We start from the raw sequence: 18,028 nt of genomic DNA, 5'->3' as shown, positions 1-18,028 counted from the left end.
ACCCTGGCAGCTGCCACGATTCCTTCATCCTCCGGGAATCCAACATCCCGCCCCTTTCCCACGCACCAAACACCCGTAAGGGCTGGCTCCTCGGGGACAAAGGATACCCCCTACACATGTGGCTCATGACACCTCTGAGGAACCTCATCACCGAGCAACAGCGTCGATATAACGACAGTCACATCGCTACCAGGTCTACAATTGAGCATGCTATAGGGCTGCTCAAGATGCTCTTCAGGTGCCTTGATTGTTCTGGGGGAGCGCTTCAATATGCACCAGACAGAGTGGGACGCTTTATAGTAGTGTGTTGTGCCCTCCACAACATGGCACAACAGAGAGGGGTGCCACTTGAGGAGGGCCCATCCACATCTGCTACCCACAATGAGGAGGAGGAGACGGAGGAGGAGGAGCAGGAGCAACCCATGGGCAGAACACCGGTTCACCTGGCTGTTCATGAGATCAGGGAGTCACCGATATGTGAACGGTTCTCCTAACATCAGAGAGTGTGAAGAGTCCAGTCCTCAACCACCTGCATAGAGCAGCGCCCACCCAGCCCCCGCCCCCACTCCCTGCACAAAACATTCCTGCAACTACACATACACCCACTGTAGAGTGATCCAATGGGTGGCATCAAGTGTCGGTGTTCATAGTGAACCTCATGAAAGGGCCTTATTACAGAAGCCAGTCAAGAATGGCCAAGATGTGGCAGTAATGGTGACAATAATAATATTTAATGTGAGTTTAACAAAAAGCTAATATAAATAAAAAACATGACCATCCATCAAACACCCTTGTGCATACCCTTTGTGCTTACAAAACCTTCGCCTTTCGCTTCCGACTACTTCTACGTGGTGCATCCCCTGTGGTTGCAGAAGAGGTAGTGGCAGGTTGCTCTCGTTCATGCCCTGACTGATTAGATGCTTTGGGCCTACGCCCTCTGGATTTAGGCGCCCGTGCGGGGCACTCCAAAGACTGCTCCACCTGCATCTGTGCAGGGGCAGACTCGGCCACCTGGAGAGGAGGCAGCATTGTGGGTGCTAGTTGAGAGGGGGGCAACGGGTGAGACGTGGGAGCGCTTTGAGTGGCATCCCCACTTCCATGTCCCTTTCGCCATCATCCCTCCCCTGGGCCAGGCCCACATCACTCCTACCACTCTGCTGGACGACAGTTTGGAGGACATGTGTGAAGCCTTGTAAGGCCAGTGCTGGTGTATCTGCCTGCCAGTTTAAGGTGGCAGAATTCATTCACCCTCAGTCCGAACAGCCATTGTCAGGGCCTGAGTGGACTCAATGGAGTCTAGCCTTCCTGCCATTGCAGACATTCCTGCACTTACCAGCGACAGTATCTCATTGATGCCCTCATGTCCCTGTGGCAGTATCTCAGAGATTCCCTCCTGTACCTGTGCCACCATTCCATTCATGCAGGAGTTGGACTCCTTCATCTTCTGCGCGATTGTGGAGAGTGCGCGTGGCAACTGTTCCAGTACCTCACAAATGTGCTGCTGCCCCTCGATCATTCTCCTTTTAAAGAATGGCCCCCAGGGTTCAGCATGTGTCCAGCTGAGCAGAGCCTGGAGAAGAGTGCTCCCACCGACGCGGACTCTCCACAGCTGCCCCTGCCACCAATGTCTGCGCGTGCTCACATGTGTGGTGACTCACCATGTGCAACCCCAACTAACGGAGGATGGAGACCCAACGAGGTGTGAGTATCTGCGCTGATGGATGGCTCGCTCAGATGTGACGGTGCCCCCTCAGAGGCCGGCAGGTCCTCTGAGGAATCGCCCTCCGCCATCATGGCGGTTGCTGAAGGCCCTGTAAGAGAACAGAAGGCAACATTAAGCATGATCACAGATGTGTCACGTTGCGATGAGCATACTGAGGTGCTGAAGATGGTGAGGCATGTTAACATCAATTCATATTGTGTGTGCTGAATGTTAAAGTTCTGTCACCAGACATTTGTCAGGTGCCTGTCCGTCAGGGACGCCAGTCTCGGCGTCCCTGACGGACAGGCACTCAAGGGTGCGGCTCAGCTCCAGTGTCTCCTGCTCCGCGTCTGTGAGGACGACAATCAGTTGCGGCCTCCCTCTGGTCCTCGCCCTATTTCGTGCATTCTGGGCTCTCTTCTCCTATAAGGGGGGGGGGGAAGTACAAACACATGAGTGAGTGATGGTGATGAGGCCAACTGATGAATGCATTGGTTTGACCGTGAAAGAGATGCATCAGAGGGTGAGTATGAGACAGAGCTAAGAGATTGTATGAGGATTGGGTTGAGAGGTAGTGGTGGGGTGATTAATGGGAAGGTGAAGAAGTGCTGCTAAGTTGAAGATGAGCCTTAAGTGGGTGTGAGGAGTGATGTGATAGAGTATTGTTGGCAGTGCAGAATGAGTTGGGGGGTGGGGGCGGTGATGTGGAAGACAGTGTAGGAGAATGAGTGAGTGTACTCACTTTGGCTGACCTAGTTAGGTCATTGAAGCGCTACCTGCACAGGATCCAGGTGCGGGAGATGTTGCTGCTGCTGGTGACCTCCTCTGCCACCTCGAGCCAGGCCTTCTTGATGGCAGAGGTTGGCCACTTCCTCCTGTCCGTCAGGTAGAAGACATCCCTCCTCCTCCTCACCCCATCCAGTAGCACCTGGAGTGAGGCATCGCTAAATCTAGGGGCAGCCTTTCCCCTCTGCTGCTCCATTGTGGTGTGTGGGTGTTTGCTCCAGGAACAGCCATTGGAGGACTGCCCCTTTAAATGGAGCTCCTCCAGCTGACAGCCTGTGATGCGGGTGCGCAGTTCGCCCGCAGCACAGTCGGATGGCAAACCATGTTAAGTGGCTCCAATTGACCTGCAATCGCGTGGGAAATGGACAGATTTTATTGGGCGGGTTACCCATGCGCCCAATCAACCCCCCCCACCCCTGCTGCTATCCCGTCTCCCCGCTAATATCGGGGCCCTTGACTCCATTCTCCAATAAGGCTATCTTATCTCGGTTCAACATGCTGAGGATTGTGTGCATTGAGCCATTATTCAAGACTTCACTGTCCTCGTCGCTTCGCAGATGTCTGCTCCTATTCAGATTAGTGGGAGCGCCAATAGTCGGGGCATGGCTAAAGTAGGTATGAGGCTGCATTGGACGTAACAGCACCAGCTGCAGGGCCATCTCATGGACCCAGTACAAGAAGCTACAAGGCCACCTCAATCCCAAAAGGCTCCCACTGGCACCCAATCACATGCTAGTTCACTTAACTCTGCCACTGGGGAAACACTTAGAAGGGGAAGCAACAGGAAAAAATAGTAACTACATACATTAACCACATTTAGGTAATAAAAGTTACTAAATTTTATTTCAACTGCGCCCAGAGAGTTGTCTGAGCGTGTAGAAAAAGAATGGGAAGCCCCTGTAATTCAGGATGGTCATGGGATTGTGTACAGAGGCATCGGAGGCCCCATGGGTGCCATCAATATTTCCCTGGATTTTGGAGAATCCTGAATAGAGGAAAAACTGCAGGGGGTGGGGGGGGAGGATGTCATCCTGCTGCCAGGTATCTGGGGATAAAATTATGTTTTTGCCTAGCCAAACATGAGTGATGTGCTTAATGTATCAGTGCACTGTGGAATGACTGATTTCCCCAGTGGTAACTTGGAATGAGCCTGGAACATAAAAGTTCTGGGCTGTAGTGGAGGCTGTCTGGAAAGGCAATTTTGAATGGATGGAAACACTCGGGGCCCGATTTTACCAGGGGTGCGGGTATTCGGCGGGTAGGCCAGCGGGCGCGTTGAAAACGCGCCCGGTGAAATTAGTGGGTTGCCCGCGCAATCGTAGCAGGCAACACATTAATTGGATCCACTTACCTGCTCCTCCGGGTTCCCCGATGCTGATCTGCGCGTTGGGCGGGCTGCGCATGCGCAGTAAGATCTGTCAGCTGGAGGCGCTCTATTTAAAGGGGCAGTCCTCCACTGACAGATGCTGCCACAAACAGCAAAAATTACATCATGGAGCAGCCCAGGGGGAAGGCTGCTCCCAGTTTAATGATGCCTCACCCCAGGTATCATTAGATGGGGTGAGGAGGAGGGGGAGGACAGAGATCTTCCCCCCGGCGGGCGGGAGGAAGCGGCCCACCTCTGCCACCAAGAAGGCCTGGCTCGAGGTGGCAGAGGGGGTCACCTGCGCCACCAACATATCGCCCACCTGCATACAGTGCAGGAGGCACTCCAATGACCTCAGTAGGTCAGCAACAGTGAGAACACGTAGTCTTTCCCCTACACTACACCTGCCACAACACTGCCCCCACCCCACATCTCCTTCGGCACTGCCAACACTACTCTGTCACATGACCCCTCATACCCACTCAAACCTCATCCTCAACTTACCTGCACCTACTCACCTCGCGAGTACTCACCCCGCCACTAACACGCAACCCAATCCTCATACAATCTCATGGCTCTATCCCATACTCACCCTCTCGTGCATCTCTCTCACGGCCAGCCTCACTCAACCTGCCACCACCTGTGCTGCAGCCACAGGGCATGCATCACATATGTGCAGTAGGCAGCGTAAGGCAAACGTGTCGTGAGCATGAAGGGGATGCACAAGGGTGTTTGAGGGATTGTCATGGTTCTTACTTCAATTGAATTAAAGAACAACTCACATCTCACATTATATTGGCACCACTACTGCCATGTCTTCGCGAATCCTGTCCGGTTTGTGCAATAATGCCCGCTCCTGGGTATCCCTATGAGGACCCACCACTGATGCCACCCAGTGTGTCACTGCAGAGTGGGTGTAGGTGTATTTGCAGGGTTCTTCTGCGCAGACGACTGAGAGACATCGGGGATGTCCCCGGTTGCAGCCTGGAAGGCTGTGGAGCAGAAGTTCGGGAGGGCAGTGGTGACTTTGACAGCGACAGGTAGGAAGATGGTGCACGGGCCAGCCAGGAGCAGCTCGGCATGAAAGAGGCTGCAGATGTCCACGGCTGCATGTCGAGTGACTCTGAGCCTCCGTGTGCACTGCTGCTCAGAGAGGTACAGGAAGCTGAGCCTCGGTCTGTGGACCCTGTGGCGAGGGTAGTGCCCTCTGCGACGCATCTCTCTCTGCGGTAGCCCTCCCTCCTGCTGTGCAGGTGGATGTGTCACAGCACTGTGTTGTGGAGCTCCACGTGTCAGAGGTTGACGGCGTGGATGGCGAGGCTGGTGAGGCCGTTCGCCCTCCGAGGAGGTCATGACTGCAGCTACGGCGGCCCCCATCCGCAAGATGTACATCTGAGGGGGTCCGCAATGTAGATACATGTCTCCGGACCCCGGCGTAAGTGTGCAGGTTGGTGACTTCGACCATCAGGAGGGTGGTGGAGGCCAAACTTTGTCCCAAGTGACAGAGCGGCCTCCTGCAATGGCTGAGGGTCTCCCCCCACCCCACCTGTCAAATGGACCTTTGCAGCTGCCACAGGCTGACGGCTGCAACACGTCCATTTCAACTGGGACTGTTTCCCCCAGTGTGTGAAACAGTCCCATGTTTATCCAAAATCACACACAGTCCCTTAATCAGGTCAGTTAATGACCTGAACAACCAAAGTAAATACACTCAAGTGGCATCCCGCTGGCTCTAACTGCCTGCGGGATTCCCACCAGCGGGGGCTGCGCACGCACCCCCGCACGTCAGCGCGGAACCCGGACGTGGGCGGGATCGAGGCGCGATCCGGTCACGTGCCTGGATATCGGGATTTTCGGGGCCCCCCCGCTGGAAACCCACAGGAAACCCGACGGTAAAATCGAGCCCCCTGTCACTGCCTGTGAAGTTTAGCCTGTGTAGGCAGTTTTCCTCAGACAATTGTGCCTGGATCTATAGGTACAGCTATGTGGGTAAGGGTAATCACCAAAGGTGCCACTGAAACTGCCTCGCATTTCTCCTTTCATCTTCCTGTTCCTCCAAATAACACAAAAAGAGAACACTCATTGGAATTCCATATCCAGAATTTTGATTGTAGCAATAAAAAAAAAATCACAAGATAATTAAGGATGAGGAAGGCCATTCAGCCCATCTTGGTTTATTCACCCAGAAAAAACAACATTCCTTCATTGCAGAATCTGATTGTTTCTTAAATGATTCTAGGGTTTTCCACACCATTTCCATGTCTGCGAGTCTGTTCCAAGTACTGATCACTCTTTATGTGAAGAGCTTCCCGTTGACTGTTCTAAATTTGCCTTTCACTAACTTGAATCTGTTGCCCCTTACTCTATTCTCACAATTTAGTCGTTTTCTAGATTTACATTTTCCATTATGTTAACTACCTTGTATATATGTCTACTTCTCAGCTACCTTCTTTCCAGGCTGAAAAGCCCAATTTTTCCAGTCTTTCCTCATAGCTCAGGCCATTGACACAATGGATCAAGCCCTGGGCTCTTTTCTGCGTTGCCTCCAGCACTTGAACGTCTTGTATCTCAGTGACAAGATACGGACACAGTATTCAAGGTGTGGACTGATCAGAGCACTGCAGTTTGAGCATGACTTCCACTAACTTGTATTCTACTATATTGGCTATATACTTCAACATTCTTTTGACTTTGTTGATTGCTGTTCTGCATTGGTGAGACATGTTAAGCTTCAAGTCTATTAGATCCCTAGGTCACTCTTAACATCATCCTTAAGTTATTTCAATACCAGTCACGGATTACTTGTGCCATCTATTTTTTTGTCCTCTGTGCAGTATTTTACCTCATTGCTATTTGTGGGACCTTGCCATGCACAATTTGGCTGCCACATTTTCCTACACTTCAAGAAATAGTTCCTTGATTGAAGCACTTTGAGATGCCCTAATTTCGTGAAAGATGCTAAATAAATGAAAGTTCTTTCTTTTATACTTACCCAAATTAATTTCATTTGTCATTGTTCTACCACTAACATAAATGTTACTGGGATAAAATTCCAAAGAAAACCCACTAAACAATTTGGCTCTCACAAACCCACAGAGAAAATCGGGGAATTGCACCTGTACTAATGTGAATTCACTTTGCCTTGATTTTCATATTGAAATGAGGTTCTCACCCATTTTGGGCGAGAGCCTTATTGTCTGGCCGAGAAGACCAGTGGGAAAGAGCAATCTGTACTTGACTTCCTGCCCACATTCACCCACTCCGCACCAGCGCCAGTGATAGTGCCGAACATAAAAGTTATCCTCTCGTTTCTTTTATTCTATGAAAAAAAAAGCAAGTCTCTTACCCAATGAGACAACTTCCCTTCAGGATAAAGCTTTCTAATCTCAGTAACTGCAAAATATGCTGGTAATAGACAAGCATTTCTGTCCAGGATATATGCCACAACCTGGAAAGAGCAAAGCAAGGAACAATCACTATATATACAGAAACAAAAACATTTACACAAAAACAATTTAACATAAAAAAAATTCACAGATATTTGATGCTTCAGCATAATAGACAAACTAATGAATCAAACTACTGCTTGACAAAAATCAGTGATTTTGTTTATTTATAAAAATGTTTTAAATTTTTTGTTAACTAAGAAAATGCATTCCTAATTCTACACATTGGGGAAAACTCATTGACCTTGCACTCCAAGCAAGAAACTGCACTCAAAGGGAGTGCAGATTGGAGAATTGGCATTGTAGCCCTAATTCAGACCTTTAAGCTTGGCTCCCTGCAAGCAGTGCAGCATTGGTGAATTTATACCCTATTATGTTTTCTGGACTAATAAAAGTGAGCATTCTTCAGTCCATAAAATTAACTGTTACTGTGTAAAACATCAAAAGCCACGATTTTCAAAAAAAAAGAAGCTGTACAACTATTTTTTTTCCTGCTTAAAGGAAGCAAAGTACTTGCCAGTCCAAGTAAACTCTGAAAATATTTATGATTAGCTTTGAAGATTGAAAAAGCTTTACCAGAAACTTACATCTTTGGCTGTTTGCAATTGCTGTACAACAGCAGAGCTGACTGTGTTAGGAATTGTTTGAATCTTCTCTAGAATTGCTTTCAACAGGTCTCTTACACCCTTAAAAGAGAATAAATGGCACTTTAAAGATTAATATTGACAAATGTTCCTTAAAATGCCCTAACCCAATGTCCCTATAAGTTTCTCCAAAACTCCATTAACTTAAACACAAACACATTGTTTAAAAGTCTAATACAACAGCTATAAAAACACACACTGACATGTATTTCTACCTAATAAGCTTTTGAAGGTACGCTTTCACCCATTAGTGAAAATGAATAATCACACATTTAATCAACATATTGTATATTATTGCTTCACAAAACTGGCAATTAGCACTTCTCCTGTTACTAACACCAAGGTGATTTTATCAGTTCTTTGTACAGTACCTTGTAGTCAACGCCACCTATTATTTTTCGAATGAGTTTAAACGTTAGAGCCCAAAGCTGCATTCTCTCCCATTCCAGACTTTCAGAGTTGATTAGAGACTCACAGACCAGTCTGGTAAACAAATACAGAAAAGCACTTCGGAATTTTATATTCAAAATGATGCCACAAAATGGCACTAACCGTTTTTACTTTCATGTACCACAGAACTATTGTTATTACACAAATTTGAACTAATACAAAGGACCTGCAGTTGTAGCTTAGGATATCACTAGTTAAAATGTTACTCAAAACAGCATATAAATATATTTCTAGAGAAAATTAATCTCTGATATACAATGGAATTCACTTATAAGGATCACTTCTTATAGTAGTCCATCAAATAGATCAAACCCTGTTAGCTAACATATATAACATGCTCCATTTCTCCCCTGCGGTTGTACTCACAGTTTGTGCTGGGAAGAAGGAGAACCCTTTGTTAAGGGGAAGGAAGAAAGAATGCCTAAAAGTTAAATTTGAACGCAAGGTGATTGCCTGCTCTCCGTGCTACTCAGCTGTTTAAAGTGTCAGGGCGCAGCGTTGAGAGCAGGCTTTCCCGTTACATTTGAATTTAACTTTTAGGCGTCCTTTCTTTTTCACTAACTCACCATTTCTTCAGTGAGGTTGATTTTTTTCAAGGTAAAGCATTTTTAGATGGTGTACCAGAAGTCTTGAGTTGCAATTTGAGCTCAGGAATTGGTAAACAGCTGTTGCACTGCTCAAACTGCTGGTACATCACATAACAGCACAAACCAATCAGTAATGTCAAAGGCTCACCACAGTATTATAGACACACTGACAAGATTTTAATACAGATTAAAGTTATATAGATACTGTGAGGCTTTTTCCAAATAATCAAGCAAAATGCCATTAGAGGGCATTATTCCTTTAAGAAGATTTATGGAACGAAAAGGATGCATCTGGTGCACAAAATCTTATAAACTCTGATAAAAACACAGCAAAAAGCCATAGCCAGCAATTGTGTCAGATTTGAAAGGAGTGAAAAAAATTTAAACTGGAGAGTGAGGAGATGGGAACATGTAATATATTCACAGAAAACAGTATCTAACTCTACTGTACAATACTGTAATAGAAAATTAAATCCTGCAATATTACATATTTGTCTTTTCCCTACACTTAAATCACTTATGTTACAAATAATTAAAAGGTCTTGCTTTCTTCTTTCAGTTATACCTGGGAGGCAGCAACCCGCTTTCCACTGCCATAGCCAAGCAGTCATACAGAAAGGAAATCCTCTTGGGGTTGTGCTGTCCATGGATGAAGCGAACAATCCACTGCACACACTGTTCATGGGATTCCTGACATTCAAAAATATATATATATATCAATATAACATTTGCAGAACTTCATGAAGTTTGAGAAAAATTATCTGGAAATGGAAATATACTTTAAGATAATCACTGATATTTGGATTCTAACCTGAGGAAGATTCACCCACAGTTGTCTGAAAGCTCCAAGACAACTGATCAGCTTGGTTTTCTCGTCCTCAGCTGTGTCCATAAACATACTGTGAAAGATTTGTTTAAAAAATAAATAGTTGACTTCAGAGGTTCTTAAAGTACATTCATAAATAAAGCTTCAGAGTTAATAAAAGTACAGTACACACAAGTGTTGGCGCCCAAAAGTCTATGCCTATCAGGCTTCAAATGTTTAACAACCCAAGTGGTTAAATGTTGCAAAGAAACAACTGCATATTGCAATGCAAATACATAAACTTTTTGAAATTTGGGTTGCGGTTCTCCTCCCCCAAAATATCACCTAATCAGTGAAAATCAGCAAAAACAAAATTTAGGCAGTAGCCAACATGCCTTTGACATTGTTAACATAAGTGTCCTAGACTTGATATTCACCCATCTCCATTCTTCAAACAGTAGTTAGATTACACTGTTGGTGCAATTCATTTTAACTGCCTTACTGGATCTTTCAGCATCCAATAAAAGTGCCCTGCATTGTAGTACTGTATTTTAACATTGAAAACTACTTAGTGACCCAAGTTCCTGTGGAAATTAATTTTGAGACTAACTACATATTGCAAAATTAAATGGTCAAAGAAAAATATTACACTTGATTGAGAGGTCAAGAGAGGAGGTGAGTTAGAGCTGGGAGGCATCAACGTACACGTGAAAGCCGACCCTAGGACAGTGGATGATGCCGCCAAAGGACAGAACGTGAGCCACGTTTCAATCCACGTCAGGAGGTCAATACAATCATCGACAATAAGGTTGTGAATAAGGGCCTTGTTCACAAGTGAATGGACATTCTAGAGGGAAATGTGGAGGGTCTGGTGACTGTTGATCCACTGGCAGAGTCCAAAGGGGAAGCGGTGGGTTGATTGGGATGGGAAGGAGGTTGACGAGGCTAGCCCCCAGCCGAATCCTGGTCAGAAGGTCAGAAAGAGGAGGAGGATGGGGCAGTTGGGGTTTTGCTCATAAAGAGGCAATGACACGTGCTTCGATGGGCCCTTTAGAAAATGTTGAGAAAGGCATACAGGGTATTTGTGCGTTTAATCAAGGGGGAATTAAAGCCTGGGACAGTGGCAGGAGAGTAGAAAGGCAGAGGAGTAGTGATAGGTTGGGGTATGGATTGGAGGGGCAAAGTACCCAAGAGGGTAGAAATGAAAGGTAGTGAGGCCATGTGACAGGAAAGGGAGGAGAAGCCAAAAGAAGAAAAAGGGAGATAGAAGTAATGGGCTCAGCTCTGGCGCAGCTGCCAAAATGCTCACGTGAATGGACACAAAGGGAATTCAGGTTACAGAGGGATGGCAGAGATTAGGCAAGGCATATCCTGGTTATAAACAGAGAACAGGGAACAGGGAACAGGGAAGAGATGATATAAAACAGTCTAAAGTCTGAGGCCCTGTGGCAGGATAAAATCAACTTGTACATAGTGTGGAGTCAGCTTGGAGTATCCATGAACCAACACCCAGGTTCAGAGTCGGTTGTGGATAGGGAATGGTTCCAGGAGCTATTTGAAGGGCAAAATATCAGCAAGGGCACAGGTGGAGGTTGTCCAGTGTAATGAGAGAGCCAAGGGAGAGCAGAGAGTCAACCATGAGCCAGGTGAGGTTGATCCTGGGATCCAACAAAGATTAACTGTGCTAAACTGGCATAGAGTCATCGACATTGCACAATTAAAAGCGATAAACTGACATTCTGATCCCTATGGCACAATAAGCAACTAAACTCCATAGTGCAATACTGATCATACAGAGCAGGATGGTCTAAAATCCAAACCTCATTCTGTGCTTCATTAGCTGATCTTATCTGGGTGAGCAGCGGAGGTGCTACAATTGGCTGCAGTGTCCTAGGCTAAGGAAGGAAAGAACAAGTGTTTCCTCACGTGATCATTAATCAATGACTCTTGTTGCATGTGTGCATGTGGATAAGACTGGGCTCAGCACCAACAGTCGGCATAATTGCCACTGATGTCCATATGGGGGAGGGAAAGAGGTCAAATATAAAAGATTAAGTAAATACATGCTTGAACTTAGTTATTATTTTAATTTTATTGAGATATTTATTTCAGGGCATCATTTTAGGTACTACTGATTTGTCATTTGCAGAACAGCAATTTCACTTTCAGTAGGTGGAGCTGGGGTTGTCTATCCTGACAAAGAATTTACCTTAATAGTGGGTTCGACTGTAATAAGCTACAGACCAAAACTATTAAAAAGTGAAAGTGTACACTCACCCAGCAAAGGCTTCCTCGATTACTTCAGTTTTCTGCAAAAGAAAACAGTGCAACAGCTATGTGAAATCTGGTTTAGAACAAGGAATATTCAGGGAACAATAAAAAGGAGGGAAGGATTATTTTGGGGGGCGGGGAAAGGAGGAGAGGAAATAAAACTAAAACAAAAGCTACTAGACTGTTGGAACAAATGTCAGGAAAGTGGGATTCAGTCCTTAAAATATTTCTTCAGAGTTGTTCAAATTAAAAAGTATTTCCACAACAGAATCAAGGGAAAAAAAAGATTACTGATTAAGTTCTTGAAAAGCTGGTGTCAAATATTGACTTACATGAGACAATTAAACTACACATCTCACATCAACTGTAAGGTCAATATAAAAGTTGAATATATCCAGTTGGAGGATCTTGTGTACATGTTACAGAAAAAAAAATTAAATTCCTGAGCTCCATTGTGCTCGTCTCATTTCAGTACTTTTGTTTGTTGTGGTCGTTCGGCACCTCGGCATGTCCTTGACTTAATCACCAGTCAAGATCAATCTTTCCAGAAAAAAAAGTGTGGGACTAGAGTGGCATGTAAGACCTGGTGTGGGTGGCAAATCCCTTCCCTGAAGGTCATTAGTGAACCACAGTGAACCAGTTGAGTTTTAACTTTTTTTTTTGGATGCCAGCCCAGAAACTACCAGATTTATTGAACTCAATTTCACAACTTGCCATGGTGGGATTTGAACTCGTATCTGGGTTACTGGCCCAGTACCAAAACCTCTGGGCTACTGCACCCTTTTTGACTCATTAAGCTTGCTCCTTCCAGGTTAGGCAAATTAAACAACAATGCAACGGTGTTATTTCCCACCTTGCCAATTCCCCTCTCTCCCATTCTCTCCTAAAGTTATTAACTCCTTGTTCAATGGTGACGGTTGCCCTCTAGCATCTCACACAAGTGAACTATATTCAGCTGTCTGCCTTGACAGTGAGTGTTGGCAGGTTATTCAACCATTGGGGCAGCACAATCAAGCTCAATCCTGTCCTTATCACATGCCCACATGGATATGCATGCACTTCTAGCTAGGATTGCTGGAGAGTGATCAGAACCAGGACCCCTGAACAAATTTCCCTTCCCTAATCAAGAAAAAGTATTTTTCGCTCATGTAAAAACATATCAAAGAAGCACCCTTCATGATCTGAGAAGATTATAGCTTCATGTTGCTGCCCACCTGGAAAGTAATTCCTCACTTCAAGGGCAATCCATAAGACAGCGATAAACTGGTTATTAACTGCCACTTCCAACTGATCCAGAAACAGGGTGGAGCAAGGTGAAAGAAGCAATAGATTCTTGAATTATTTCAAAAAAAATTTTTAAAACTAAAATCTGCATCCTATAGATTTGTGAATAATTTCAAAGAATTGCGTACAAATGTAAAACTTTGTACATTCCTCTCCAGATTTCCCTCTCTGTACATTTTTTTTTATTTGTTCATGGGATGTGGGCATCGCTGGCGAGGCCAGCATTTATTGCCCATCCCTAATTGCCCTTGAGAAGGTGGTGGTGAGCCGCCTTCTTGAACCGCTGCAGTTCGTGTGGTGAAGGTTCTCCCACAGTGCTGTTAGGAAGGGAGTTCCAGGATTTTGACCCAGCGACGATGAAGGAACGGCGATATATTTCCAAGTTGGGATGGTGTGTGACTTGGAGGGGAACGTGCAGGTGGTGTTGTTCCCATGTGCCTGCTGCTCTTGTCCTTCTAGGTGGTAGAGGTCGCCGGTTTGGGAGGTGCTGTCAAAGAAGTTGGCGAGTTGCTGCAGTGCATCCTGTGGATGGTACACACTGCAGCCACAGTGCGCCGGTGGTGAAGGGAGTGAATTTTTACGGTGGTGGATGGGGTGCCAAACAAGCGGGCTGCTTTGGATGGTGTCGAGCTTCTTGAGTGGTGTTGGAGCTGCACTCATCCAGGCAAGTGGAGAGTATTCCATCACACTCCTGACTTGTGCCTTGTAGATGGTTGAAAGGCTTTGGGGAGTCAGGAGGTGAGTCACTCGCCGCAGAATACCAAGCGTCTGACCTGCTCTTGTAGCCACAGTATTTATGTGGCTGGTCCAGTTAAGTTTCTGATCAACGGTGACCCCCAGGTGTTGATGATGGGGGATTCGGTGATGATAATATCGTTGAATGTCAAGGGGAGGTGGCTAGGCTCTCTCTAGTTGGAGATGGTCATTGCCTGGCACTTATCTGGTGCGAAAGTTACTTGCCACTTATCAGCCCAAACTGGATGTTGTCCAGGTCTTGCTGCATGCAGGCACAGGGCTGCTTCATTATCTGAGGGGTTGCGAATGGAACTGAACACTGTGCAATCATCAGCGAACATCCCCATTTCTGACCTTATGATGGAGGGAAGGTCATTGATGAAGCAGCTGAAGATGGCTGGGCCTAGGACACTGCCCTGAGGAACTACTGCAGCAATGCCCTGGGGCTGAGATGATTGGCCTCCAACAACCACTACATTCCTCTCCCATGCGCTCCCTGTGCTGATTGCTCTCACACACTCTCTCACTCTGTGTGCAGAATACTCTCACCCTCTCGCTTTCCCTCTCCACCGACATTTCGCTCTCTCGTGCTCCTAGATTTCTCTCTCTCTCGTGCTCCTAGATTTCTCTCTCTCTCTCGCTGTAGATTTCTCTCTCTCTCTCGCTGTAGATTTCTCTCTCTCTCTCGCTGTAGATTTCTCTCTCTCTCTCGCTGTAGATTTCTCTCTCTCTCTCGCTGTAGATTTCTCTCTCTCTCTCGCTGTAGATTTCTCTCTCTCTCTCTCTCGCTGTAGATTTCTCTCTCTCTCTCTCTCTCTCTCGCTGTAGATTTCTCTCTCTCTCTGTAGATTTCTCTCTCTCTCTCTCTCGCTGTAGATTTCTCTCTCTCTCTCTCTCGCTGTAGATTTCTCTCTCTCTCTCGCTGTAGATTTCTCTCTCTCTCTCGCTGTAGATTTCTCTCTCTCTCTCTCTCGCTGTAGATTTCTCTCTCTCTCTCTCTCTCTCTCGCTGTAGATTTCTCTCTCTCTCTGTAGATTTCTCTCTCTCTCTCTCTCGCTGTAGATTTCTCTCTCTCTCTCTCTCGCTGTAGATTTCTCTCTCTCTCTCTCTCGCTGTAGATTTCTCTCTCTGTAGATTTTTTTTCTCTCCCCCCCCCCCCCCCCACCCCGTAGGTTTCTCTCTCTCTCCTCCTCTGTACGTTGTTTTTTTTTCTCTCTCTCTCTCCCCCTCTGTCGGTTTCGCTCTCTCCTCCCTATGTAGGTTTCTCTCTTTCTCTCTCTCCCCCCCTGTAGGTCATAGAGTCATAGAGTTATACAGCACGGATAGAGGCCCTTCGGCCCATCGTGTCCGCGCCTGCCATCAAGCCCTGTCTACTCTAATCCCATATTCCAGCATTTGGTCCGTAGCCTTGTATGCTATGGCATTTCAAGTGCTCATCCAAATGCTTCTTGAATGTTGTGAGGGTTCCTGCCTCCACAACCCTTTCAGGCAGTGAGTTCCAGACTCCAACCACCCTATGGGTGAAAAAGTTCTTTCTCAAATCCCCTCTAAACCTCCCGCCTTTTACCTTGAATCTATGTCCCCTTGTTATAGAACCCTCAACTAAGGGAAAAAGCTCCTTAGTATCCATCCTATCTGTGCCCCTCATAATTTTGTACACTACAGAGGTCTCTCTCTCTCTCTCTCCCCCCATGTAGGTTTCTCTCTCTCTCTCTCTCCCCCCTATGTAGGTTTCTCTCTCTCTCTCGCTCTCTCTCTCTCCCCCCTATGTAGGTTTCTCTCTCTCTCTCTCTCTCCCCCTATGTAGGTCTCTCTCTCTCTCTCCCCCCCCTATGTAGGTTTCTCTCTCTCTCTCTCTCTCCCCCTATGTAGGTTTCTCTCTCTCTCTCTCCCCCCTATGTAGGTTTCTCTCTCTCTCTCGCTCTCTCTCTCTCCCCCCTATGTAGGTTTCTCTCTCTCTCTCTCTCTCCCCCTATGTAGGTCTCTCTCTCTCTCTCCCCCCCCTATGTAGGTTTCTCTCTCTCTCTCTCTCTCTCTCTCTCCCCCTATGTAGGTTTCTCTCTCTCTCTCTCCCCCCCTTTGTAAGTTTCTCTCTCTCTCTCCCCCCATATGTAGGTTTCTCTCACTCTCTCTCTCCCCCTATGTAGGTTTCTCTCTCTCTCTCTCCCCCTATGTAGGTTTCTCTCTCTCTCTCTCCCCCTATGTAGGTTTCTCTCTCTCTCTCCCCCTATGTAGGTTTCTCTCTCTCTCTCCCCCTATGTAGGTTTCTCTTTCTCTCTCTCTCGCTCTCTCTCTCCCCATGTAGGTTTCTCTCTCTCTCTCTCTCTCTCTCTCCCCCCCTATGTAGGTTTCTCTCTCTCTCTCTCTCTCTCTCCCCACCCCCCCCCACCGTCGGTTTCTCTCTCTCCCCTCTGTAGCTTTCTCTCTCTCTCCCTCCCCCCATAGGTCTCTCTCTCTCTCTCTCTCTTTCTCCATCTGTAGGTTTTTTTCTCCCCCTCTCTGTAGGATTACTCTGCAGATTACTCGCTCACTCTCTGTAACCTACTCCCTGTAGATTACTCTCTATGGATTACTCCCTCCCTCCGTAGGTTACTGACTCTTCCCTCCGTAGATTACGCTCTGTAGATTACTCTCACTCTCTCCCTCTCTCGCTGCAGTGTACTCTCTCCCTCTCTCGCTGCAGTGTACTCTCTCCCTCTCTCGCTGCAGTGTACTCTCTCCCTCTCTCGCTGCAGTGTACTCTCTCCCTCTCTCGCTGCAGTGTACTCTCTGTATATTACTCTCATCTGTGTACATTACTCTCTCTCTCTGGATTACCCTGTGCAGATTTCTCTCTAGATTACTCTCTCACTCTGCAGATTACTGTCTCTCTCTAGATTACTCACTCTCTCCTGCAGATTACTGTGTAGATCGCTCTCTGTAGTTCTCTCTCTCTCTGTAGATTACAGTGTAGATTTCTCTCAATAGATTACCCTCACTCTATGCAGATTTCTTCCTCTCCAGACTATTTACTCCTCTTCCTCTCCAGACTATTTACTCCTCTTCCTCTCCAGACTATTTACTCCTCTTCCTCTCCAGACTATTTACTCCTCTTCCTCTCCAGACTATTTACTCCTCTTCCTCTCCAGACTATTTACTCCTCTTCCTCTCCAGACTATTTACTCCTCTTCCTCTCCAGACTATTTACTCCTCTTCCTCTCCAGACTATTTACTCCTCTTCCTCTCCAGACTATTTACTCCTCTTCCTCTCCAGACTATTTACTCCTCTTCCTCTCCAGACTATTTACCCCTCTTCCTCTCCAGACTATTTACGCCTCTTCCTCTGTCTCAAACATACGAACATGTGAATTAAGAGCAGGAGTAGACCATTTGGCCCCTCGAGCCTGCTCTGCCATTTTATAAGATCATGGCTGATCTGATTGTGACCTCAACCCTACTTTCCTGTCTACCTCCTATAACCTTTGACTCCCTTGTTAATCAGGAATCTATCTAACTCAGCCTTAAAAATATTCAATGACCCTGCCTCCACCGCTCTCTGGGGAAGGGAATTCCACAGACTCATTACCCTCTGAGAGAAAAAAATTCTCCTCATCTCCGTCTTAAAACGAGAGACCCCTTATTTTTAAACTGTGGCCCCCAGTTCTAGTCTCTCCCACAAGGGGAAAACATTATCTCAGCATCTACCACTTCTAGTCCCCTCAGGATCTTATATGTTTCAATAAGATCACCTCTCATTCTTCTAAACTCCAATGTATACAGGCCCAACTTGTCCAACCTTTCCTCATAAGAAACCCCCTTATCCCAGGAATCAGTCGAGTGAACCTTCACTGAACCGCCTCTAAAGCAATTATGTCCTTTCTTAAATAAGGAGACCAAAACTGCACACAGTATTCTAGATGTGGTCTCGCCAATACCCTGTACAACTGTAGCAAAACATCTCTACTTTTATATT

The 18,028-nt window shown here is 46.4% G+C and overlaps 1 protein-coding gene across 6 annotated transcripts in view; it reads right to left on the bottom strand.

Annotated features, from left to right (window-relative positions):
- Window positions 1-18,028, bottom strand: part of med23 (mediator complex subunit 23) — a 120,745-nt gene that overhangs the window by 84,098 nt on the left and 18,619 nt on the right. For 3 of the 6 annotated variants that reach the window (XM_067984535.1, XM_067984536.1, XM_067984540.1), the window contains exons 2-7: window positions 12,064-12,095; window positions 9,793-9,880; window positions 9,547-9,671; window positions 8,316-8,451; window positions 7,888-7,986; window positions 7,201-7,302 (exon numbers count right to left, since the gene is read on the bottom strand). In XM_067984535.1, coding sequence (XP_067840636.1) covers window positions 7,201-7,302; window positions 7,888-7,986; window positions 8,316-8,451; window positions 9,547-9,671; window positions 9,793-9,880; window positions 12,064-12,095 — 582 coding nt within the window. The remainder of the gene's footprint in view (window positions 1-7,200; window positions 7,303-7,887; window positions 7,987-8,315; window positions 8,452-9,546; window positions 9,672-9,792; window positions 9,881-12,063; window positions 12,096-18,028) is intronic. The other 3 variants (XM_067984534.1, XM_067984537.1, XM_067984539.1) reach the window with 1 other exon arrangement.

This window comes from Heptranchias perlo, chromosome 5 (genome assembly GCF_035084215.1).
Source record: "Heptranchias perlo isolate sHepPer1 chromosome 5, sHepPer1.hap1, whole genome shotgun sequence".
Lineage (NCBI taxonomy): Eukaryota > Metazoa > Chordata > Chondrichthyes > Hexanchiformes > Hexanchidae > Heptranchias > Heptranchias perlo.
This window is presented reverse-complemented; position numbering and strand designations above follow the sequence as displayed.